This window comes from Phyllostomus hastatus, unplaced genomic scaffold, assembly GCF_019186645.2.
Source record: "Phyllostomus hastatus isolate PE091 unplaced genomic scaffold, TTU_PhHast_1.1 phas_contig_40, whole genome shotgun sequence".
NCBI classification, from domain to species: domain Eukaryota; kingdom Metazoa; phylum Chordata; class Mammalia; order Chiroptera; family Phyllostomidae; genus Phyllostomus; species Phyllostomus hastatus.
Genome location: NW_025333872.1, coordinates 27,873,392 through 27,900,635, shown reverse-complemented (window position 1 = coordinate 27,900,635; position 27,244 = coordinate 27,873,392). Strand labels below are relative to the sequence as shown.

The 27,244-nt window shown below is 36.9% G+C and overlaps 1 protein-coding gene across 1 annotated transcript; it reads left to right on the top strand.

Moving 5' to 3' along the window:
- Positions 1–7,193: 7,193 nt before the first annotated feature.
- On the top strand, positions 7,194–23,097 carry LOC123821495. Its single transcript, XM_045842884.1, has 3 exons — positions 7,194–7,239; positions 16,434–17,307; positions 20,653–23,097. Exons 1-2 carry the CDS (start codon positions 7,194–7,196, stop codon positions 17,207–17,209), a joined length of 822 nt encoding a protein of 273 aa, XP_045698840.1. The 3' UTR covers positions 17,210–17,307; positions 20,653–23,097.
- The last annotated feature ends 4,147 nt before the right edge of the window (positions 23,098–27,244 follow it).

Genomic DNA, 27,244 nt, shown 5'->3' with positions numbered 1-27,244 from the left:
TAGTTGGCTAAACTTATCAGCTAGGTTTATAAACATAAGTTTGAAAAAATCTTTTGGCTCACTCTGCAAGAAGGATGGCAAGATGGGGAAGAGTGCATGAGTGCACTGGCCTGAGACTGCCTGACTGTGACTTTTGGCTCCTGTGGTACACTTGCTGTAAGGTCTTGAGAGGGTTTCTTATGGTCATTTTTCTCATCTCTGAAATGAAGATGATAATGTTAACTACCTCATATGGGGTACAGAAGATAAAATAAGTTTTAATGCCTGTAGAAAATAACCTGACATATAGTAATCACCCAGAAAATTTGAGTTTTTACTACTACTACTACTACTGTTCTACCCTGTGTTTTCCTGTGTCTCTTTCTATTCCTCAGTAGAAAAGAGGAGATGCCCCTTTGCTAATAAAGCCTAAGTTTTATTTTATTTTATTTTACTTTATTTTATTTTTTTGGTATCTTGCTTTTTTCTTGAACAATGTATCTGTAATCTTTCCTTGTCTAGACATAAAGTCTAATTCATTTTATTTTTTAAGTATATTTTATTGATTATGCTATTACAAGGTTGTCTCAATTTTATCCCCTTTGCTCCCCTCTGCCTGGTACCCACCTTCCTTCCAACAATCCACCCCCCTTAGTTCATGTCCATGGGTCTTGCATGTAAGTTTTTGACTTCTCCATTTCCTATGCTATTCTTAACATACCCCTGTCTATTTTATACCTATCATTTATGCTTCTTAATCCCTGCACTTTTTCTTCCATTCCCTCCTTCATCCACCCAGCTGAAAACCCTCCAAATGATCCCCATACCTATGATTCTATTCCTGTTCTAGTTGTTTGCTTAGTTTATTTTTGTTTTTATTTTTTAGTTTCAGGTGTTGATAGTTGTGGATTTGTCATCTTTTTAATGCTCATGGTTTTTATCTTCTTTTTCTTAAATAAATCCCGTTAACACTCCATAGAATAAGGGCTTGGTGATGATGATCTCCTTTAGCTTCACCTTGTCTGGAAAGCACTTTATCTGCCCTTCCATTCTAAATGATAGTTTTGCTGGGTAGAGTAATCTTTGTTATAGGTCCTTGCTTTTCATCACTTTGAATACTTCTTGCCAGTCCCTTCTTACCTGCAAGGTTTCTTCTGAGAAATCAGCTGACAGTCTTGTGGAAACTCCATTGTATTAACTCTCTGCTTTTCTCTTGCTGCTTTTAAGATTCTCTCTTTATCTTTAACCTTTGGCATTTTAATTATGATGTGTCTTGGTGTGATCATCTTTGGATCCAACTTGTTTGGCACTCTCTGTGGTTCCTGGACTTGTATGTCTATTTCCTTCACCAAATTAAGGGTGTTTTCTTTCAATATTTTTTCAAATAATTTTCAATGTCTTGCTCATCTTTTTCTCCTTTGGCCTTCCCTATGACTTGGATGTTGGTGCATTTGGAGATGTCCCAGGGGTTCCTAAGCCTATTCTTGTTTTTTAAAATTGTTTCTTCTTTTTGTTTTGGTTAAGTGTTTATCTCTTCCTTATGTTCAGAATTCTTGGTTTGAATCTCAGCTTCCTTCTCTTCTCTATTGGTTTCCTGTGGGTTATTCTTTATTTCACTTAGTGTAACTTTGATTTCTTCCTTTATTTTTTGCCATACTCAAGGAGTTCTCTGATCATCCTGATAATCAGTGTTTTGAACTCTTTATCTGATAGGTTGGCTATCTCCATTTCACTTAGTTCTTTTTCTGGGGTTTTGTTCTGTTCTTTCATTTGAGCCATATTTCTTTGTTTCCTCAATTTAGCAACCTCCCTGTGTTTGCTTATCTGTATTAGATGAGCTGCTTTTACTCCCTGTCTTAGGAACAGGGCCTATGTAGAAAAGGCACCTGTTAATTGTGTGGGGCAGAGCCTTAGGTAATCACCAGGGCAGGGCAACCCACTTCACTGCCTTTTGGCTGTGTGGGAAGGGCTCTGAGAGGGGACAATGCTTCCTCCTGTCTTCTGACAGTTCACCCAGTGCTTGCCCCATTTACAGTCACTTTACCCCCTTCCCTTGTGCAACTAGCACCATTCCAGTTGTTGTCTCAGTGGTAAGTCCCAGAGTGGGTGGGTGTGTGTCCACTCTAAGGCCCTGCTGGACCTTTAAGCAGCAAAAATCTGTCAGTTTCTCCCACTCCCCAATCCCCACTGGTTTTTACCACCAGAGGCAACAGGGATATATATTATTTTTTGTTGTTATTCAAGTACAGTTGTCTCCATTTCCCCCACCACTCCCCCAACCCCAGGCACCCCCACTTCCCACCCTCAATCCTACCCCCCTTTGGTTTTGTCCTTGTGTCCTTTATATATGTTTCTGAAAACCCTTCCCCCTTCCCCCCATTATCCCCTCCCACCTTCCCTCTGGTTACTGTCAGTTTGTTCTTAATATCACAGTCTTTGGTGATATTTTGTTTGCTTGTTTGTGTTCCTGATTAGGTTCCACTTATAGGTGAAACCATATGTTATTTGTCTTTTACCACCTGGCTTATTTCACTTAGCATAATGCTCTCAGATCCATCCATGCTGTCACAAAGGGTAGGAGTTCCTTCTTTCTTTCTGCTGCATAGTATTCCATCGTGTAAATGTACCGCAGTTTTTGGATCCATTTCCTATCATCCCAGTGCTGGAACCAGGGGCTGTGTGGTCTGGCTTGGGATCACTCTCTCCCAAGGTATCCCTCCTGCCCATTCCACCACCACCACCACCACCACCACCACCACCTTTGCATACCACACCACCTGTCCACCTATCTCCATGACTCCACCCCTCCTACCTGCCTAAATAAATATGCCTTCTTTAAATCCTTGGTTGTCAGACTTCCATACAGCTTGATACTCTGACTGTTCTGGGTGTTATTAGTTTTGAGATCTGGTTGTAATTCTTTCTTGGTTGTGTAAGGAGGCAAAGTGTGTCTACCTAAGCCTCTATCTTGACTGATAGTCCTAAAGCCTAAAGTTTTATAAAATGTGAGCCACAAACTACTAAAGGTACATATATCTCTCCAAAGCATAAATCACTAAAAAACCCACAAAAACGTTTAGAAATATAATAGGAAATCAGACATTTTCCCACAATTTTTTGTCTGAGTTGACAAACCTCCATTAAGACCTCTGTAATTTTTAGAACAAGCCAGGTTGCTCTGAGTGCAAACAATGAGTAATTCTCTAATCAAAGATATGTTAAGATCTTTGATTGGCTAGCCTATTAAATAAAAATATTTAATCAAAATTAATGATTGATTATTCTTTAAACAGTAAATGTGAGGGTGTCACATTTAGCTGGACCAGTGACCCTTTCCTTCTCACTGTTCCCCAAGGTATGCTTGCAAAGGTGTGCTTTTAGAGAGAGCCACTTTCCCAGAGGGAGCAGCACTATGCAGGGATGCACTTCACAAATTGTTTTAAGTAAACATTATAAAAGAAGAGATTGACCAGATGCTAAGGAATGGAAAAAACCGTCTACCTGGAAATCATGTGACTTGGCACACTGTTAGTTTTTAGAATAATTATAACACTAGTCCCTTGCTCTTTGCCTCAGGTTAATCATCTGTAAAATGGGAATTTTGAATTTTCCTTAAAGAGACCCTGAGATATTTTAAAGTTTAAAAACAAAATAAAACTGAGGAGGCTTTGAATCCGACAGAGCAACAAGGACTGATACTAGAGAGTGTACTATGAGCATCGACAGATGGCACTCTCTGTTAGTTTCAGTAAGACCAGCAGCTAATAGTTGTGCTATTTTGTAAGGAAGTAGGTCAGCAGGAAGCACCAAGCTACAGAAAAAAAAAACACTAGCATGTGTGTGATGATCAATTCTTTGAATTATTCATTTTCTTCATTGATTGCTTAATTGACTAATACAGGTACAAATATCCAAAATGCCCTCCAGAACTTGAGATATTAAGACAACAGCAAGTCTCTCTGACTTGAAAGGATCTGTCTGGTTTAAACAACCCAGGATGAAGTTTTTTCCAACTCCTCACCCAAATTTGTTTAAAGTTAAAGGAAAAGGTGAATACAATGCAAGGAAACTAAGACTCTCAGGCAAATCTGTGCCAGAATCTGGGAGGGATCCCCCAGGGATGTCAAACAACTGATCAGAGAGAGGAACAACCCTAATAGCGGGACATGCTGGAAATTTTAGCTTTTCAGGTACAATAACTTTCTGGATTTAGGAAGAAGACTTCATCATAAGTCAACAGAATTCTCAATTAGAACATATGGTAATAATTGCTCTAAGAGATGGAATATAAGCCTAACAGTGGGAAAATACTGATGCTAGTCTCCTGACATGCCATTTGCATAGAAAAGTATGGTAATTTATTTAAGTATGAATAGAGACAAAAAAAATCCCAAAGCCACAATAAATTGAAAATGGTATAACTGAAGCAAAAGGAAAAGGTACATAATGTACATGTATGAGTATGTATATAATTTATATCTCTTAAGTTACTTTAACTACTTTAGAATGATGTTTGTTATCTTTCATAAGATGCAAGAAAATATTTTGTCTATTAAATAGGGGCAGAAAGTTATAAGGAGGATCAAAGGAAACAAAATATGATAAAAACGTGAGAGACATGAGTAACAAACTAAAGGCATAGAAGAAAACCTAAAAATGCAAATGTAATTCAGAAATTCCACTCATAGACATGTACCTAACCATAGAGAGACTCTTATTAGGGTACCAGAAGTTCTATATGTGAATGTTTATCATATAGTATTTGGTAATAGCAAAAATCTGACAACAATCCTAATGTTTATCAAGGGAATAATGAATAGGTATACTTTTGAATATTTAAAATATTCAATAGTTAAATTAAACCCACAGCAAAAGCAATAAAACCCATAAGTTTTATTATGAAAAATCAAACCAGGGATCTTAAGGACAAATTTGAAGAGTTTTCTTAGAAAGCAGAGGAAAGTAATGAAACAATGAAAATGCTAAGAAAGGAGTTGGTATTAACAGAAGACAAAGAACTGAAACTCACCCCAGAAGTTATAAGTAATCTCAAGAAAAAAGAAAAAAACAATTCGAGTAGATGTGATCATGAAAGAAACCCAAGAGGGGAGAAATTCAAATCTTTACATGAATAAAAACAGTAAAAGATTTTAATATTAAGATCAAAATTATTCGCCATATTCAAGGCAAATACTCACTGAAAAAATGAAACAGAACCACATTGAGTTACATTTTGGAAAAAACTTCAAATTCAAACATTAAGAAAGTTTATTTTAAGTATCCAGGAAGAAAGAAAATTAATGACTTCTAATAAAATTGAACCACATGCTACTTATGACCTTTTCTACAAACAAAATAATGGAAATCAGTGAAACAACATCTAAGGAAAAAATTGTGAGGGTCAAAGTTTTAAGACTTGTGTTCCCAGAGAATATAATCTTCAGGTATGAAGGAAAAAGAGAAATATTCTTAGGTTTGCAAGAACTTAGAAAATAAGTATCTATGTGTGATTCTAGAAAGTTAAAGTTGTAGTCTTATTGACAAAAAGATGAATCCTACAAAAGACTTCAAGAAAAGGAAGACACAGAATACGTCAAATCAGTTCAACAGAAAGGTAATCAGAAGAACTATTGCTAATATTGTTACAAAATAGAAAATAAACATACTGAGTAAAAATTTAATTTAATGATAATTGTCTGGGTCTAATCTTGTAGGTTATAGCGAGGGAAACACAGAAGTGAGATAAAGACAAGCTACAAAGGAAACTAATCTAAATGTCTCCTTTTGTATAAAGGGGACAAAAATCTATCTTTTAATTTTTAAATTTTATTTCTAATTTTTTTTTATTTTCAGAGAGAGGGGAAGGGAGGGAGAAAAAGAGGGACAGAATTTTGATGTGAGAGAGAAACATTGATTGGTTGCCTCTGTCCACACTTCAACTGAGAACAAACCTGCAACCCTGTCCTGTGCCCTGACCAGGAAATTGAACAGGCAACCGTTTAATTTGCTGGATGATGCCCAACCAACAGATGTAGTCCCTGCCACATCAGCAGGGACTATATTTTTTTTCTTTTTTAATCATCCTGATTATTTAAAATATGAGTTAAAGTACAATTTTGAAAAGTCCAAAGGTAATTTCTATACAATTAATAAGCAAACACTAGAGAGTGTAGAAGTGTATGACTAGCAACATTAAAAAGAAAACATGAGAAATAAAGATAAAAGAAATGAGTAAACATATCATTTTAAAAAATGATTTCAATAATTGAAAAATACCTCCTAGAAGGTGAAAACAATTCATATCCACCTTAAAAACATAGAACTTCATGATACTTGTGAAACTGTAATAAAAAAACTGATACAAAGTAAAAATAAAAGAATGGGCAAATATTCATTGGATATTCACAAAACAGGAAATACTAATTTCAGAAAGGGCAAAAGATATTAATGGTGACTAAAGAGTCATTACATACGAACAAAGATATATCACAAGGAAAATAATAGTCATTCAATTTATATTTCATATATATAAAGCAAGGAAAAACTATACATTAAAGAAAAGGTTAAATTACTCAATTTCAAGTACTTGTGTCTTAAAGGCTATATTTTTACATATCAAATTAGCACAACTTAATTCTAAAGACAAGAATTGTTGGATGTGAGATTAGAAATTGGAATGGCTTTTCTGGAAGACAAGTTTGATGATTTATATCAAGAATTAATACTCTTAGATTGAATAACTCTACTTTTATCCATTCATCTTCCAAAAATCATTAGGGGACGTTTGAGGGTAGAGACATTCATTACCAGATTATATCCGTATTAGTTGAATTTAGTGTTAATCACCCAAGATGTCACAAAATACCCAAGATCAGTTGTGAGGGGTGTTAAGAGTAATTTGTTATTATTGATAGTAAAAGTACTAAACTCTAAACACTATTTAATAAATTAGAGTACAGTCCAGTCTCTGTAATGAGTACAGCCTCTATAATGTTAGTTACTCTTACTCATATAATAATAAGTGATGTGAGTGGGAAAGAAGGGAACTGAGCAGTGACATATGCCCAGGGGAATCTGCATAAGCCAGAGCCTTTGTTATCTATGTGTACATCAGAACTCATTGATTTCTGAACAATCCTAGATCTATGTGTGTCACAGAGAAGAAAAAAATTCACCACTTATAAGATTGAGTTAGGTATGGCTATTTAAGAACCATGATACAGACATACATTGTATTTTGGAAGAAGTTTGATGAGATGGGTAAATGCTCACTGCAGAAGGCAGGACTGGGTGCACTGTGACCCTCACTTTATGGAGGAACTGGAAGGAAGTCGGCCTGTGTTGGAAGTGGTGGTCTCACAGAGCATTGTTTCTTTTTATATGTCCCTGAATTTTCCAAATGTTAAGTAGTATTTTATGATCAGAAAAAAAAATCATTCACCAAAAAATATTGTAAAATATGAAGAAGAACAGAATGTTTACAAAGTAATTCTGTAATCCTATAATCCTCTTTCCTTCCTGATCACTATACCAATTAAAACATGTACCAAATATTTACAGAAGGGGATTTATGCCTTTCTGATTAAAGTCATAGAATCAGTTCTATTGCGCCCTAAAACAAAAGGCTTTGCCAACATAAATCACCTTGATCCTCAGCATGTCTTCATCCAACCTACCAAAGATAATTTTGTAGCTCCTTAAGCATTACACATTTAATTAAAATCTAAAACAAAATACAATCATGACATCCCATTTCATCCTTCATGAAAATATGCCCTGTTTTTTGAGGAAAGGAGTAATAAAGACCAAATGGGCATGCTTTAGTTAACAGTCTTGATCCTTATTTATAGGGAACTAAGTTAATGCCCTCTCTAGGGAGAATGAAAAGGCATGCAGTGACCTTCATTGAACTTCATACACTAACCAACTGAAAGTATATTTTAAGATGCCCTGAAATAAAATGCTTCAGGGTTGTGAGGTTAACACAATACAAAGTGCTGCCAAACATCCTGTTGTTGTCATTGTGTTTTCTGAACCCAAGAATCTTCCTGTGAGAACCCAAGTCTCACACTGGGTTCTGGGATGTGGGGAGGAAGGTTTCTGCTCCATACCCATGCATCTTGTACCAGAACTGCCTTTCCAATAGCCCATGATTCTGAAGGGCACATAAAACATTGTCATAAGTGTATTTTGTGTTTTCATTATTTCTTGGGAGAACAGCAGTCATTATTAATGTATGTTCTTGACATATCATTGGATTCACTTTCCCAACCATTTTGAATTACTACCTAAAATAGTCTTTGAGGAATGCTTAAAAAACAGCCATTCTTGACTAACTTGCCAAAGCACATTTTTTTTCCATGAGTTGTAGTATTCCAGTTCTGCTCTCCCAACCACTGTGAATAGCTACCTTAGGTTTCTTAACTTTTAGATATTATTTTATAACACAAAAATGTACTGGAAATGTTTCTACTTTTGATTTTTTGTGGAGGGAAATATCACTTCTATTTTCCATTGCTTGAAAAAAAACATAAGAATTATTTTCTTTTTGTAAGTTTTGATATTGATGATACCATTTTGTTTATTTATAAATAAAAAGATGTCTAAAGCAGGCCTCCTTAACCTGTACACTAGTGACATTTCAGGGTGATAATTCCTTGTAGGGGGGATCTATCTTGTATACTGTAGCATGTATAGCAGCGTTCCTGGCCTCTGCTCACCAGATGCCATTAGCATCCCCACCTGTCCGGTTGTGACAACCACAAATGTCTCCAGACTTTGCCAAATGTCCCCTGGGGGGCACAATGTCTTCTAGTTGAGAACTCTGTTCTAAATTATATCATTTACGGAGAGCAAGAGACTTTATCTACCACAAAGTCTTCAAAAAGTCAAAATTCCTGTCTTTCAAATGTTGGGACTGCTTGCTACTCTAGTCTTTTACTAGTAGTCCTTAAATATCCTACCTAAAATGAACTAATGAGCAACTAAGGTTTTTCATATCCTTCAAAGTAAAACAGCTGACAAAAAAACTGGAATTAGATATTAGAGGTAACCACCACACTGAAAATTTATTTCACTTCTTTTTACATGATTCCCTTGCTTTTACTTGGTCATGAAAACCATCTAAATTATTTTACCACAATCAACATTAAAACTTTTGATTCAAAAGTCCAAGTAAAGACATTTTCAATAAGAAGCAGATTCACCTAATGCGCACACTTCTCTTTTTGTTCAGAAACTTGGCAAGTAATTCAGCAATGAAGTGAGTTTCTGTATGTTATATGCCTTTTAAAAAAAAAACTTTTTAGCCCTGGCTGGCATAGCTCAGTGGATTGAGCGTGGTCTGCGAACCAAAGTATCACAGGTTCGATTCCCAGCCAGGGCACATGCCTGGGTTGCAGGCCACAGCCCCCAGCAACAGCACATTGATGTTTCTCTCTCTCTCTCTTTCTCCCTCCCTTTCCTCTCTACAAATAAATAAATAAAATCTTTAAAAAAAGACTTTTTATAATTTTAACTGTAACATATTTATTGTAAAAATTTTAAAAAATATATAAAAGTATATGGGTCACCATAATCCTACTACACAGAAATAAACACATTTAGGTGTTGATCTTTCTAGATTTTATTCCATTCATATATAGCATATATGTGCTTAACAGATCACAATTTATATTCTACCTTATGTGAATTAAACATAATGTTTGCTGGACAATAAGGGCAATATTTTTTTATGATAAATATACTTAGCTTTTTTAAATAATTATTTTTATAGCAGTAAAGCACACAATGTTGGGTTATCTAAGCAATAATATCCACTTGTACAATTTTCCTTTGTGTTTCTCTAACCCACAGGCTTTAGTAATAACAAAAGTGGGCACTTAAATAAAATTACAGTTTGTCTTTCCCTGCTTTTGTTCATTCTATGGTATGTATCATCTAGCTAGATAGCCAAAATCCTAACAATTTTTCTGAGAATTCTGGGGGAAGAAAAAGATGGTCTTATATTTTCATGGTCATCTCTGCTCCATATAGATCCATTGGAATAAAAGAAGGCCACTTATGTGCTCAGAAGATGTCTTGGAACATTTGCCCTTGAACCTTAGAAATCCTCTCTCCACATCCTTTCTATCCCCTCATTCAGGATATCGTCAGAAACTGTTTTATATCCTTTGTAGTTCCCATCTCACACCAGGTCCCTGCTTCTCTGTATACTTTTTCTTCTCTCAGGAGCAAGGGAAATTCTGTTTTCTACCCAGAGTTTTTTATCCACCACCTTGTTTGCCTGCATCCCCTCTAAGTCAATAGAACCCCTGAGAAAGTTGAAGAACCATGTAATTGATTATTTTAGGATTTCCACCTAGAAAGGTCCTGGTAACCCACTAGCCTAACTCTCCAATACAAAAAAGTAATTGAGAAAATATCAGATTATTCTACTGTTATATAAGGATGAGTTCAAAGGATGAATCAAAGTAGCTAAGAGAACACTTGTGAATAATTAGGAGACCTGAACCCAGCATTATGCAAATGGGTAATAGAGGACTCATCTCAATCACTGTGTCTCCTGTCCATTCTCTATAATATGGGAATAGAAACTATACTAATAAGCACATTGACAAAGCATGCTCTAACAAACTGGCTGCTTCTACCCTCAAAACAATACAGCAAGAGAGATGCAGCATCTGTAATTATGATCATCCTCATTTATAGGCCCAGAGGAATTAGTGACCTGGTTGAGTCCCATAAAGTAACCGAGCTTAAAAATGTCTTTGAATCCCAATACTGCACAAGACTGCCTTCTTATAATCTGGAGGGAAATGATGAAGATCTAATGACATTACATATGTAAAGGTTCTTTCCAAATTAAAAAAAAAGTGAATGAAAATCCAGCACTTATTACCATAGTTATTTTCAGACAAGTTTGGAGAGATGCCATGTACATGAGAATGCTTTGGTTAAAATTCAGGTAGTTTCCACAGATATCCTCTCCAAATGGCACTGCGTATCACAAAATAAAACTTTACATAATGGGACTAAAACATTATACTCTGACAGTCATTTTTACTTTCACTATATTCTTTAACTTTTCTGGACTTTCTTTTTAGATTAATCCTGAGCCTTACCAACTGGCAGCCGATCCAAATGTTTGGTGATCCGATCATTAATGGGGCCTCGTCCCTCGCACTCACACATGCATACACATGCACACAGGCATGCACACCTTTTCTTCCTCCACAGTTCCTGGTAATGATTTTTTCCCTTGTCTTTGAATATTTACAATGCAGACTGGAAGTTCAGGAGATTGATTTCCATCTTAACCAAGATAAACTGATTCTAAGAGACCCTCTGGGGCCTTTCACAGTGGCCCCAACATGTTCCTTCAGTGGCACAGAAAATTAACAATGAATTATATCTGAAAAATATGGAAGCCCCAAAGCTCAAAAATGTTAACTACTCAAATATTTTATGTTCTAGACTTCTAATTTCTTCTGTAAATTTCCACAGAATCTTCTTTCCATAAATTTCATTCATTTCTCAAGCTATAAAGCTTACAATTGAACACATTTTCTATTGAGTTTTCCTGTGTGCTGAGTCAAACAGTTTCAAATGAAACAATTATTTCATCAAAAATAGGCATTTAACAAACACCCTCTTAGTACCCAGTCTGTACTAGAATCTGTGGGATCCAAAGGCACAGTTGTTCTCAAGCACAGAAAAGTAATCTACTACATTATGAATTGTTTGTGAAGGAAATAAAATGATTGAACTATACATTTCATTATATTTGGTGGCTTTCTGAAAACCACCGTATATATTCCTGACTAATGTTTGCATTTCAGCACACTGAAGTCCCAAACCTCCTTTTACCTTATCTAAATATTACATTGTGGTTTCCCAACATATTTAACACCCTACTTTTATATTTTTAACAAATTTCATGCTAAAACTGTTTTGTGTTATTGAAAAAATTCATCAAAACAATATCCACACGTGGTTTAAAATGACTACAATCCTTCTCATACCCAATTGGAACACCAGCCCCTACCCCAAAGGAAAATTCTTTCAATCGTGTATGCTTTTAGAAAACTAAATAATGTATATAGTTTTATTTTAAAAAATATGAAATTTAAATAATGAAATAACTAACTTTTATATGTCCTTATCTACCTATCTCTATGTGCTTGACCCTTAGATATGGAAAATGAGGTTTTAGTTCCTTTCCTGTAGTTCTTTTCTCAATCCTCTGTAATTTTGATAATTCTATTATTATTTTAAGTTAGGTTGGTTGTAATTTAGAAACATCTGATTTCACTTGTTTCTCATCCAATACATGTGAGTCAGTTTCTTGACACCCCTCTAGCAGGAATAAGGCTCTTAATGCCTCATCTTCTACTTTTACTTCCTTCTGTCATCTTCCACCCTCTTTGGGTTTTTTTTTTGTTTTTGTTTTTTTTTTTTACATTTCCTTTTACTTTGTCAAGGTTGTAAACTGAACTACTAATTATATGAGTTAATACATTTTTTTTTATATTTAAGTCAGGTTAAGTTGAATTTTTGATACTTAAACCCTCCTAACCTCATTGGGCACCTGCTTCATGCTGCCCTGCTGGCCAGGAAAGGAGATGCTGCCATCTACTTTGTGTTCATGACTATATTTTAAAAGGATGAATGGTTTTTAAACTGTTAGCTATAGTTAATTAAAATGTATCTCATAAAAATAAAATGATAGGATGAAGTTCTAAGACAATAACTTACTCAGGAAAAGACTTAAAAATAAACCATTGTAGAATATTATTTGAAAACAGGGGACACATTGTTTATTTTCTAAAAGAAGCTACTAAAATTGAAGGAAATAGATGTGTAGTAATCCTAGTGAAAAGAGTTACTGCATTTGAAACATATTCTAGGGGTTATTTCTTAACTATAAAGGCTACTGATGGATAACACAGGAAGTGACCATGATTTAAGCATAATTTATAATATGTATTTCAGTTCAAATTTAAATCAAATATTCTATTTTTTTAGTGAAACTCCTGATTTTGCAGAAAACATTCATAAATGTATGTTTCCCATAACTTTAACTTTAAAAACATAAATGTAATAAATTTTTCCCATCTCATACCTCTACATTTTTCTGCCTCTTTGGAAAAAAAGTTTTGAGACACCTGGCGAATCAGATTCCTCTTCCTCTGTGAAGAAAAACCATAGCAATATCCTTCCTGTTGTCCTCACTATACATTCTACTTAAGTTATGCTCAGTTCATTATAACCAGGATTTATTTGTGGCTCAAAATATGTTATTCATGCATTTATACTTCACCTTATTTCAGAAAGTATTTTAGATATAGCTTAAATAAAATGCACACATATAAACATAAGTGGTATATAAAATAATAAACCAAGACAAGGTAAATATTTTAATAAAAAAGTCACAATGAGGCAGTCCACAATATCTTCCTTAACTGAACTATAAATTTAGTTCAGAGCTGCCTAATAGTGGAAGTAAAAAGGAGACATTAAAAAGATGTCTATTCAGGAGAAACAAAGTTTCTCCTAATATTGATCCCTAAAAAAATTTTCCGTGGGACTACGATCCAAGATAAAATGAGAAGGGAAGTCTAGTGTGCCCCTCATCAGTTTTTTTTGGGATTTTCTCTCTGTTCTTTCACATGGATATGAAAGATTCTTGCCACAAATACACCACAGGGAGGAAACTCCATAGTCAGATTCAAAAAATCAAAAAATATAAGTCTTATAAAAGGAGAGTTTAAAAAATCTGACATTGTAGTTCACAAAAGAAATTTTCCCTCATCTACTTCAGAAATAGAAAAGAAAATGAGGGACTTATTTTTCTATTCTCTCTAATGGATATCATTTCAGTATTCTAAATACCATCATTTCAAATGAATGAATCGGATTCAGTAAATGGGAGAGAAATCACATGGGAAGTTTGATTTGTCCAAGACACACAAAAATTCAGAGGCATATCAATGATCAAAATCTAGATTATGTGAATCCAGTTGCAAAATCATTGATGAAGAAATCTTATGACAGTAGTTTAAATGTAAAAACTAAGAGAAAACAATGTTGTCATTAGTCAGACCACATGATTCAACTTATAAAAGACTTATGTCTGTGTATCAGACAATTATGTTTACATATGCCAAAACTACCCTCAAGTCACAGTTTCTCTAGTAAACATTTAAATGTGTTAAAACTGATAGCTCTCTCGTAGAGAGCTCTTTGATAATGCACAACTAATGAAGAAATCATTGATGAGAAACCTTGAAAATATCACTTAGTGAATGAAACATCACCACAGTGGAGTCACCTATATTATCCAGACAAATGATAAAACATTCATTCCCTGAAATAAATGGGTGTGGGCATGTCAATGAACCAAATACCGGTTTTGACCTAAATATATTTAATGTCATGCATATTGGATTCATAAAAATCATTTCTTCCACAATTTTCACTCAGAAAAGAAAATCTGTGCAGTTAATTAGTTGAAAATAACAACTGCTGGTTCAATTAAATTTGGCAAATTTCACATTCTAGTGTTACCATATGTACATTTGTTTGACGTAATAATTAAACTTCTGTACTAGACTGCATATTTTGGAACAAAGTAAACAAATTATATTATGGCACATGGAAGTATCTTTAAAAATACACACTTGCGATTTCTCTTTGAAAATTAAATACAAATACCTTAAACAAATCCCTGATAAATGGCTGCCAAATTACTTGATTATCTGAGTATAAATCTGACCCAACCATTAACAACTTCCATGTGAAACTATGCATATTGGTAGTCATAGACTATGTTAATTAAATTTCTCCTCTAACATCTGCATGAAAGAGAGAGGGAGGGAGGGAGGGAAAGAGAGAAAGGGAAAAAACTATAAGTATTTCTTTGCTCTAAAAATGAGAAGCAGGAGTTCCATTTACATTTAGTTTAAGAGCAAACTTTCAGATTGAAAAAATATATATATGCACTCAGGAAATATTGAAAGACTGCTAGTGGGCAAGTATCTTGTTACTTGACTGTAGGAAAGCAAAGAAGGGGAATAATACATTTAAGCCTACTGTGCACTTGGCACAACACTTACAGCGAACAAATTCTTTACCATCACTATCTTGTCTGGATTTCACAGCACTGAGATGAGGCAGACAGTCTGGAATACTGTCCTTTCATAACAGAGTTAGTGTTAAGACATTTGCTCAAGGTCAATCCAGAGTCCTTTGACAAAACTTAGTCTTGGGGTCTATGTTATCCCTTGAAACTAATTTGATAAGAAGTGGTGAGTATCAATTGTAAAAGCAAAACGGTAATACAAGCCATTATTTTCTTGGTTGCTTTTTCTATTATTATTATTATTATTATTATTATTAATTCTACATACAGGTCATCTTTTTAAAAATATGGTCACCAAAATAATTTGTCATATGTGTACAAAAATGTTTTAATTCATTTATCTCAGAAAAAATAAACTGATGTGACAGTTATTTGAAATACAAATGTGATTTGATTTTAACATATGCAAATTATGTTAAAATTTTCACCAATAACTACAAATATTGTTTTCTTCAAAGTGTAGTCCACTTTCAGTAAAAAGCTCAATAAAGTTTACCAACAATATGACCAACAATAAATGAGTGATCCTATTCATATCAAATAAACAACTATAGAGTGCCTATTACTTTCAAGGTACTGTGATTAAGACCTGGAGTCTCTTATCGCCAGTGGTGTAATCAAGTCCTCCCTCTCTCGCGCTCTCTGAGCTATTTCATCCAACCTCTATTTAAAATAGTGTGTGACTGTATTGCAGGAATAAAGTTCAGAACAAAAACGACTTGAATACAAAACTCCTATATTTTCATTCTTGAATGAAATAGGAAAGAAAAAACGTTGGCAGTGCCATGACCTCCTGCGTTTTAGAGAAGAATAGAGAACTGTTTTAGATACGTGGTGTTCTAGCAAATTTATTAAGAATACAAATGCTCAGGACGGCGGATGTACCAATCTGAGCACAGCCTAGTCAGTCACTTGAACGCAATATTCTAAAAGGAAAGTCTTTAACTCCGACAGTTAATACTGCTACAATGTATTTGTACAGCTTTCCTTCACCCTTGAACTTTCGCAGTGGAGTTTAAATTCAGGTAGGGATTTAGAAGACCTACCAAAGAAGTCCAGTGTTCCCATTTTCGTCCACGCCCTATATTATAATATAGTAATTTAAGCATCGGAATTCCCTCGATAGACTCTCACTTTGTGACACAGGTCAACAGCAGACTTGACTTGCTCTAGGCGCCGGGATCCGGGTCCCACCGCAGGCTCTGCGCGGTTTGTTCCCAGTGAATCGGGGCGGGGTGTGTTGCCGGAGTCGCCTTTTATTGGCTACACTCTTGGGGACTGGCCGCGCTTTCCGACACTTGATTGGACGGAGCTGCCCCTGTAGGCCGAGACCATTGGAGGCTGCTGGAGGCAGGGGGCGGAGCGGGTTCTCCAGGAGTCCTGACCGAAAGCGCTCGGCTGCGGAGCTGGGCGCTGGGCGCCGGGCGCCGGACACCGGGCCGGAGCTGGGCGTGCGGGCGTGCGGACGGCCGCGGAAGGAGGACAGGAGGGTCCCGGCTCGGAAAGAGTCTCGAAGGGGGCGTATGGTGCGGAGGCTGCTACCTGGCCGGGTCTCCCGTGGGCAGTCCCAGTTTTCCCTTGGCGTTGGCCGCTGGGAGCCAGCATCTGTCAACGCTCGCTCCTCCTCTCCCCTCCTCCTTCGGTTGGGCCGGGCTGTGCTGGTGGGGGACGCGGGACCGGCGTGGCGAGCCCATCAGCTGTCAGGCGGGTGACGGAGCGACCGACGGAGGCGGTAGACACACAAAGAACGCTGTGAGCGGCGGCAGCGAAAGGGGGCGGCAATTTCGGGACAGCAACTCCCGGCCGCACCCGCTCGTGCCGCCGCCGCTCAGACTGGGTCCGAGGCCGTGGAGACAATGCGGCCGGGCTGAGAGTGTCGGCCCCTACTTGATGGTGCCCCGGTTCGCCCAGCCCCCTCCTTGGTGGCCCGGCTCCCGGCCGGGAAAGGGGCGCCCCCTCGTTCTCGCGGCCGGTGTAGGAAGTCGGTCCGCGGCCGCGGAGCCCGACAACTTGCGAGCCGGGAAAAGTTTGCGGCCCCTCCGCGGGGTGGCGCGGCCCGCCCCTGGCATCCGCGGTCACCGCCGGTGACTTTCTGGACTCGTCGTCGGCCAGGACGGCGGCGTGGACAGCGGGGACTGCGGGGAGGGCCAGAGTCCGTCCGAGGGCTCCGGCTCCTGGGGCTGCGGGTGAGTTGGCTTTGGGCGCGACGGGCTAAAACGGTTTGGGGCGCCTGGGTTTGGGGAGAAGGTGTGGAGAGAGCGTTTAGTACTTTTTAGAGCAGGCGGGGAGAACAAATAACAGTGCGAGGGCTTAAGAGGCGCTGACATGCGGCTGACTCGTGAACCGTATCCGTGGGAACCCTTCTGGAGCCGGGCCACGGAGGGCCTGTGAGGGAGGGAGGGGGTGGGGGTGGAAAAATTAGAAGGTCGCGCACCATCTCTGCCTGTCACTAAGTGGCTCTGTATGACCTTGGACAAGAGACTTAACTATTTAGATCACCTCATGGGTGATACAGGAGGCTAGAGCTACAGCAGCTACATGTCTTGCGTTTTTAAAAATATATCTCGGTTCGAGATTTCCTTGGGCCTCAACGTGGTACAGGAGTTGTGAAGCGGTAGGCCAGGATAGATTTACCTGCGCCCGGATTCACCTTTCATTCTACTAAGAAGTAACTTTTAAGTCTAATATTTTAAAACAGTAATATTTCAAGTTTTTTTCAGTGAAAAAAGTAAATTACCCATTACTTGTTTAAAAAACCCCTCTCAAGACTGTCTACGTTGATGAACCACTTAAAGCTCACAGGACTGGGGCTGGGAACAGAAAACCAAGCTTGAGGGTGAAATGGCAGGTACCCTGAGCTATCCCTTCGACCCTTTGGATTCAGTTTAGGGGGAGAATAAAACTTTTATTATACATGGAAGAGGGTAAACGCGGCAGGTGTTTTTTCCTTGTTTTTATGTATTGCTTCTTTCTACTGAAAACTTTTGTGGGGGCCAATGGGGGCTCTGACTTCTGACAAAGAAGGAAAAGAAAATGTCACTTATAATCAAAGTTAATCTTAAACTAAAGTAAATATTTTTTACAGAAACAGTAACACATAATGCAAGTACGTCTTGATCTAATTTTAATGAAGGGTTGAAAATAGCTTCTGTGTTCAGTATCACTGACGCCAAGATGGCTCACTTACATAATCTTTGTTGGGGATGTGTTAGTGGCATGTATAATTTTGATAAATTAATTATGTTAAAGCTTTGGTCTGGTAATAATATTGAAATACTGTCATCACAGGTTGTGTTGCAATACAATGGAGTGTTAACTTTTGGTTATTATGATAACCTGCATTTTTTCCATAAAAAGTGAAATCAAACATTTTTTCTAAGCACAGTTTTCTCAAATATTAAATATCTACTGGTCAGTACTAAATACAAACAAAACTTTTTGTTCTCTCAATGATGAGTTTCCCCAGTTTCCTCACCATTCATGAGAGTGCCTTCTAAGTGTCAGATGCTTCACTGGCATTTTGCCTTCTCATGGAGCTTATAACAACAAAAGCTGGTTTAAAAATATACATATATATGAGCATAAATATAAATACTCAACAAATATTTGCTGGATAAAATACCTGGTGCTCAGATAGTAATTTAAAAAATTTTTGCCCAACCTTAAAGAGAATTATTATCATGCTTTAGGGGCAAGAAAGAGGGTATCATAGAAAGTACTGGGTGGGGGGAGTGAGCTTAATTCTAGTATCTAATCTGAAATTTTATAGCTTAAAGTAAGGATTCAGATTTTGAAAGAGACAAAGACAATTGATAGGCGTTTCTGGGAAAAAGATAGCAATATTGATTTAACATAATACCTTTTATGACCTAGCTTTCTTTGAAGAACAAACCTTTGAAAAGGTATGTTCCTTAAATAATCAGTAGCTGTTTGCATTCTGATTGAACATCTAATTAAATGGTCTAATCATACCGTAATATTTCACCCGAGTGCTGTCTGATTTTTAAACTCATTTTTAAAATAGCATGAAATAAGCCTTTCAGTGTAGTTGCATGAAGGAAATCTTTGAAATCAACTAAATCTGCAGGGGGAAAATTATCTCCAATCTTACACCAAATATAAAATAAGCACTGGAAATAAAATCTTGCCAAGAAGGTCTTCACTCTAGACAAGCACTCTGTGTGAAGAGATCCTATGTGGACTGCATCATTCATGAGATATTTTCTTTTTCCCAAGGGACCTCTCTATTTGGTGATATCAGGAAAATAAGTCCCCAACATTTGTAAGCCTGGAAACTTCTGGAAAGCCTAGTGGCCTTATTTAAAAGTGACCACTCAATCCAGAGCCTGGCATTGATATTTGAACATACTGTCTTTGTGGAATGTGTTTCTCTCAGAGCAGGTTTCTGGTTGGACAGCCTTGTGGGGGCTTAATGTACCTGCGAGTGTGGTTCTTAGGCCACCTGTGTCAGAATCTTCTGTACGACTTGGAAAACTTCAGACTCTTGGGCACCTTCCTATACTTAAAGAATTAGAATTTCTGTTAGCAGAATCTAAAACCTGTATTCTTAACAAAGCTTTACCAAATTACACTAAATTTTGAAAAATAGCGTTAGAGTTTTCTTGCCAGTGTTTAGCGGTAGCTGTTGCTTTCATCTAGGAGCATTAAAAAAGCATCCTGACAAGCTTACTGTTCTGATCACTTCCCCACCAGCACCAGACATGTTGGCTTTATCTGTTAGCTGGCCTTGTAGCCAGGGACCCTCTCATGAACTGCTTCTGCAAGCAAACCATCACACCACCTACAAAGTTAAGGCTGCTTTGGGGCACAAGACTCAAGAGGCCCCTCCTACTATGGGATCCTCTCATCACCACCCCTAGCCTGTGTGTGATTTGTGGGAGTGGCGATCCCAGTCATCTGCTTGTTTTCTACTAGGGCTATAAGGTTTCAAGCAAATAATTGGGAATTGATCCCAAGGGACAAAAGACCTGAGAGAGACAGAATAAGAAGTCTGAATTTAAAGCTATCCCTTCAACACAGTTCAACACTCACACTTGAATATTTCAGTCCTAAATCAGATAATTTGGTAGACCAGTATGTGCCTAAACCCTGACCCCTAGCCCTGTGTTGTTAAAACAGACCCATATAATGGGTCCTGCAATGTCTCTCTATATGTATAAAATCCCTGACATACAAGTGAAGACTTTCATGTTTATTGAAATAAAAAGGAAGAGTTAGGGAGAGAGATTCAAAGCAAAGACTGAGGGGTCGACCACCCGTGATTTAAAGCCTAGCTTTGCCATTTACTACCTACGTGACCTTGAGCTGCATCCCTGACCCTCTAAGCTTTCAACCTTACTTGAAAAATGAGGATAACAGTACCTGCCTCATAGGAGTTGTTTTGGTAATTATGTAAAGTTATTAGTTATGTAAGACACAAATTAGTGACAGGTAATAACTGTCACTCAGTATATACTCCATACATGTGGCTTTTAATTTATTATAGTAACTTTTAAAATTTTCTTTTTTAGCCCTGGAGAGTTGCTGTAGAAGAGGGACAAGAGAGGAAGACAACACAGGAGGAGATAAGTAGCTCTGGACACAAGGGAAGGTCACACCACTAAATAGCAATTGCTGAGCAGAGGGAAAGGGACAAGAGAAGAATGTAGACTGCAGTGCCAGTTAATAACCTGGGCTTCTTCCTGTGTTGCCCAGGCTCAGGTGCTGCCTCCTCTCCCCCTCACTTTCATACCACCTTGTTTAGCACTGTATATACTTTTTTGACTTACTCTGAGAGATACTATGTGGTCAGCCTCAAACTATTAATCCTGGTTTTGTATTTTAGTATCAGTAATCCTCAACCTTTCAGGGGCTTGGGATGGAAGCTTTCTCTTGGGAATCTTAAATTTTATAATTATTCAAAGGAAGAGTTTTCTAGCTTAACCCCTTAGGAATACATCCAGAATTCAACTGCAAATTTGCCTTTTCAGAGAAGTATATGCCATCAAGATATGGGGACATGATCAGAGAGACTCTTGCCCCTGACTTTTAAAAACGCTTTTACTTTCTAGAGCTCTTACACTTTCTTCACATCAGCTCACATTTTCCTTATACTAACCCTGTAAAATATGATTAACATTACTAGACCCCTATGAGGCACCACAGATGTTTCTCTTTTCACACCTCCATTCTGTCTTGCAAACTTATTGCTGTGCTAGTCTTTGCTATCTGCACATTAGCTTTCCAAAATAAAAATTTTTTATTTAGTTTCTGTTTGTCCCCCAGTTAATGAACCTCCTATGCCTCGCTTATACAGTGATCTTGGAACCAGGTTGTTAGGTTCTCTGAAAGCTTTCTCTCAATAGTCCATGGAACATGGGCAGCTCACTCACTACAGTGCTTTAGCCCATACTGCTTCCCTCATTCATGATGCTTCCTCTCAGACTACCCAGATTCTATCCATTCTTCAATTTCTATCTCCTCCTTGAAGCCTTCCTAGGTCATTTACACCTTAAAAGTTCTAATCTTCCTCTGACATCCAATGGTAGCCACACCTATTTTGTTAATTATAATCTGGTCTTAAAAGTCCTAATGAAGGGAAAGTATGTGATAGATTTGGTATAGGGAGAAAAACACTAAGCTAATTAAGTTTTAAAGGTTGAGGTCTGCTAAGTAGCTCTGAGAGCTAATCCAGGTTGCTCTACCTTAGTTCTACATTTCTCAAGCTGTGATTGTGGAGAGGTTTGGGCCAGGTGATGTTGATGGTTCTCATTGTGAGGTTCTAGGACAACTTGGCTTTCCTTATGTGGCATGGGATTAAGGCTTTTACTGCATTCTTGAATGAAAAATGCCAGGAATGGGCACTCAGTGCTTTTAAGACTTGGTCTATCCCACAGATTGCTAATGTTAAACTTGTCAGTTTTTGAATGCCATGTACCTTTTTTGGTAATCTTTTTAAGCACCATCATTCAAGAAAGGTTAGTAGGGGATGTATTAAGTAGTTGGATAATGAATGTATTAGGGACAATAAAGGGTTGTCTTTGTAAATGACTTTTTATGATAGAATAAATAAGGTCAGCTAATTGGATAAACCTTAGTCTTAACATTTACAATGTAGTTTGCATTTCAACTTCAGTGGATATGGCTATATAATAAATAAGTATATTTTCTTCATAATTATTTTATAACTTGAAATACATTTAAATGGTCACAACTCTAGGGTAGATGCTAGAGGCCTTTGTATAGTAATCTGACTGGTGACATGTTGTGTGTACATATATCACGTGCATATTACCCTTGAATTAAGATGGGTACGCCTAAGGTATTATGTGCTATTATACATTGACTATTCTTAAGAAGAATATGTCTTTAAGGTGTGTTGACATTTAATTGACCTTTGCAAGTTCATTCTGTTAATCATACTCAAAGTGCTAACGCTATGGTTGACTGCTCTGGTGTTTTTACATTCAGTCGTGCCTAGCATATAAATTCTTCAGCATAATTGCTACTTATTTAGCCAGAGTTTCCTTTCTTCTCTGAAAATCTGAGTTGTGTTTTATTTTTCTGTCTTTTTAAAAAAAATTTGCCTCAGGCTGCATAGTACGAGAGGTTTGAATTGAAATGTTTTCCTGTCATTAGTTGTGTGGGGTGTGGTTTCTTAATATAAGAGCAATGGAAATTTTTTGCTTAGTTAAAGTGTACTTTTCTTCTGGCAGCAGTCAGAACTTTTCAAGGTGTAATGCTAATATTTAAAGAAGCTTAACCCTTCGATACTACATATTTTTAACATAAACTTTTAGAAATCTTTCAATTCTTTTTGTATAGATTAAAACTATCGTGCTATTACTTTTATTAAACAAAGACTCAGTGGGTCTATTTTCATAGCAAACTAATTATATTCCTTGAATTTCTGTGAGTGGAATTTTATTATAAATGATGTATTTGTTTTTAAAAAGTCAAATATATTTATTTTTCATAGTTACTATCACCTAGAGAACATTTGCTGAAATGTTAAAAATTTTCTGAGTATTAAATTTATATAATCAGTCTATGGAAATAATTTTAATATGGTTAGCTGTCTTACAGATTTCTGAATTAGAAATCTGTAAGACAGCTAATCATATTTTTGCTGACTGTTGATAGAATATTAAAAACTTGTAATTACTAATTTTGGGTAATTTATCTTTGAGATTCCAGACATGGTTTTTTAAAAATATTTTTGTCCTAAGGGAAATTTTTAAATAGGGAAGATAAACTTTACAATGGAATTGTTATTTTCATGTAGTAATTTTTCACTTTTCAATATGTAACTCTATATTTGAGATGCATCTTGTTCCCTGTTTATAAGTTTTGATGTCACTTTATCATTTTTGTATTCACACATGACAAGCATAACAGATAGTCTCATTTCATGACACTGACTTTCTCATCATTGTCTCTCCTTCCATATTGTGGTCTCTTTTCTTTTGCCTTTTTCTGTTCACAATTTTACAAATTACAGCTATCTTTTTTTCATGCCATTATGGCCCCACCTCCAAAGAAAAATGAGTCCTTTTCCCTTAGTCCAAACATTTAAGTTCAAACTCCGTCCTTTTTTAGATTATACAATGAAGCTTCAAATAATACGTAAATAGTGCAAATGACTTCAATGCTGAGTAGTCAGATACAGGATATCCCAGACTAAGGGTGAACTCTCAGACTTCCATTTTGTAAACTGTGGTTTCAGCAGATAGATTTATTTCTTCCTCGATAATTAAGTATCTCAGGACCAGGGTAGAGTGGGTTAAATAAAGAACGTTAAGCTAAAGACTGGTTTCTTGGGTAATCTCTCTTAGTAATTTGACTGGACTGATGACACATGTTTATGAAGTTAGCATATTTGCTCTTTTTTCTGTTTGAAATATGTTTTACCATCATAAATTGCTTTCTGTTATTTGAATCCGGATATATTAATTTATTTTCTTTTCATTTTATTTAACTAATTCTTATACTTTCATGTACCAAATATGTTCTAAATACTTTACAGGTATTAGTTTATTTAACTCTATAGTTATAGTTATCATTACATAGTTATAGTTATTATCATTTTGCAATTGTGAAAACTAAGGCATGCAGTTTTATTTTAGGGTAGGGCCTGAAGTGGGGGGAGAGTGAAAAGTATAGGCAGAGTGGATAACACAGTACTACTAAGGGTTAGCAAAAAGATATTCAAAAGTTTTGGGAAAATGGGTCTGTGTGGGAAGGATCAGAAACTCTGCGGAGTCCAGCCTTAAAGAGCAGCATGTCTTCTTTCCTCAGCTTTAAGCCTTGGGCTGTAGAGGCAAAGGCCTAAGGATCATTGCCTTAGATTTCAGCTGCCTGGGCAGCCTGGTGAGGTAGGCTATGATGGTTCTTTGTGATTCTCCTAGGGCTGCACAAACGAACACCTTATCTCCTAACATTTCTCAGGATTCAAGCTTCTTTTCCCCTCAAGGGTTTAGCTTCTCTCTCTCTGCTGGAAGCTTGGATTGCAAATACCAGTAGAGAATGTTTTTTCCCAGTTTTAACCTCAGCCCACTTCATCCTTTCTTCTTGCCCTAGTTTGTGTATTACTTTGAAAATATTATTCAGTGGTGTTTATGTTTGAGTGTTGTATAAAGTTTAGAGGCTAATGTTAAGAAATGAGATTAAAGGACAAAACTATCATTTCTGTTGGAATGAGGAAGAAGATGAGAGAGAACAGCTGAAAGGAGGAAGTGTGGAGAAAGGAGAGACATTATAAAAAAGAAGAGATTTCATGAGGGTAAAAAAGATGACAAAAAATGTAAAAACATAATTACTGATTCCCTTTGCATGCACAGCTCCCCCCCAACTTCGCAGTAACAGAGACAACTTCACTTTCTTTTCCTGACATGAGGTTCACCAGGGAATTATGCGCTGTGGGAGTGGAAAATTTCTCCCTTTTGCATTTTGAAACTTGGGTGTGCTGCTTTAAGATGCCACTGGTATCTAAGTAATATTTGTTTATACTGGATATTTTTCTCTGTAGCTTTTGTGGATGGGGTTTAGAATACAAACAATACTGTTAGCAGAACTGCAGGTACTTGATGGCTATGTTTATTTTACTAGTTAAAAAACTTCCAGAGTCCTAGGACTTCTGAGTACATTAAAAAATACCACAGACAATTTTAAGAAGAGCCTTAGAAAGAAAGAAAAAATAAGAAAAGTTAGACTGTCAGGCTCTGGAATGCCAGCTGATGTGTTTGGGGTTTTTGTTTTGTTTTGTTTTGTTTTGTTTTGTTTAATTAGTGTTTTCACTAAATTAGTGTAGTTTCATCGATTTTTTAAATTTTTTATTGAATTATTGGGGTGACATTGGTTGATCAAATTATATAGGTTTTAGGTGTATGGTTCTATAATATATCATCTGTATGTTGTATTGTGTGTTCACCACCCTAAGTCAAGTCTCCTTCCATCACCATTTGTCCCCCCTTTCCCTCTGGTAATCACCACACTATTGTCCGTGTCTGTGAGTTTTTTTTCCTTTGTTTAATCCCTTCACTTTTTTCACCCAGTCCCCCAAGCCACCTCCCTCTGACAGCTGTCAGTCTGTTCTCTGTATCTATTTTGTTTATTTTGTTCATTAGAGTCTACATATAAGTGAAATCATATAGCACTTGTCTTTCTCTAGCTGGCTTATTTCACTTAGCATTATACTCCCCAGGTCCATCCATGCTGTCACAAAGGTAAGATTTCCTTCTTTTTTTTTTACAGCTGCGTAGTAGTATTCTACTGTGTGAATGTACCACAGCTTTTTGGACTACCCATCTCCTGATGGGCACTTGGGCTGCAAATCTTGGCAATTGTAAATAACTCCGCAGTGAACATAGGGGTGCATGTATTCTTTTGAATTAGTGTTTCAGCTTTCTTTGGCTATAGTCCCAGCAGTGGAAACTCTGGCTCATAAGGCAGTTCCATTTTTTAATTTTTGTGGCAACTCCATACTGCTTTCCACAGTGGCTGTACCAGTCTGCATTCCTACCAACAGTGCACTAGGGTTCCCTTTTTTCCACATTGTTTCCCACACTTGTTTGTTGATTTTATTGATGATAGCCATTCTGACAGGTGTGAGGTCATCAATTATTTTTTAAAATGGGTTTAAAGTACTCTTCTTGTATACAAATTCTCTTTTCTTAATAGATAGTTTAGGTAAAATAAAAGTGTGGCACTTTCATTCCATAGAATATAAAACTATGGTTAATTTTTTAGGGAGTTTAGGGTTTTTTGGATATTCCCTAAATCATGTATAATGACTTTTCTTGATCAGATCACTAGTCTGAAAGTATTTTCTACTGATTTATGATTTTATTGGGATAGAGTCATTTAAATCATGATGCTTCTGGAACATCCAAAATAATGTGGTCAATTCTACCAACTTTCTGGTAATTCATTTTAGGGTCCCCTGAAGTTTCTCTCTTTATCTATTCTCTAACTCTGTAGAAAGGTACATTATTTAGTAGCATTTATGAAAAATACTTGGTTTAAGTCACAAATGTTGAGCTAATCTAAATGATAAAATAACGATTTGAAGAAATTAATTTATTTTTAAATTGTTATTCATTTTCCAGGTAGAGGGGCCTAGTATTAACAGGTTTGACTAGATCCCCACCAGTCAAACAAAGAGCAGACTGAAGATGTTTTTTCTTGATCATTCTATGGTGATAGCATACCATCCTACCATTTCAAGAATCACTAATAAATAACCCTTAGGGAATAGCAAGGGGAAAAGAAGGTTTTTTCTTTCTCATTGGTTCTTTTTTCATTTATCCATTTTTTTCTCCACTTGTCCAGCCTTTCCTATAATCACAGACATTTTTTGTTTCCTGCACTGTTCACCAGATATTCCCTATTTGTACATCCTAGATTACCACCACCCCGAGGTTTCTTAGGCAGAAATAGAACCTGGATCTTTAGAAGCTATTGGAAATCATCCTGTGCTTTTCAGACTGTCTTCCCTGGAGGAAAGAGTAGCAAAGCAGTAGTGGGTGGTTTGTCACTGTCGCTTCTGTGGCTGCCCTGATTGGTTGACCTAAGCTTTTTTACCTCCATTCTAATGCCTAAATCTACGAACAAAATTAGGGCCAG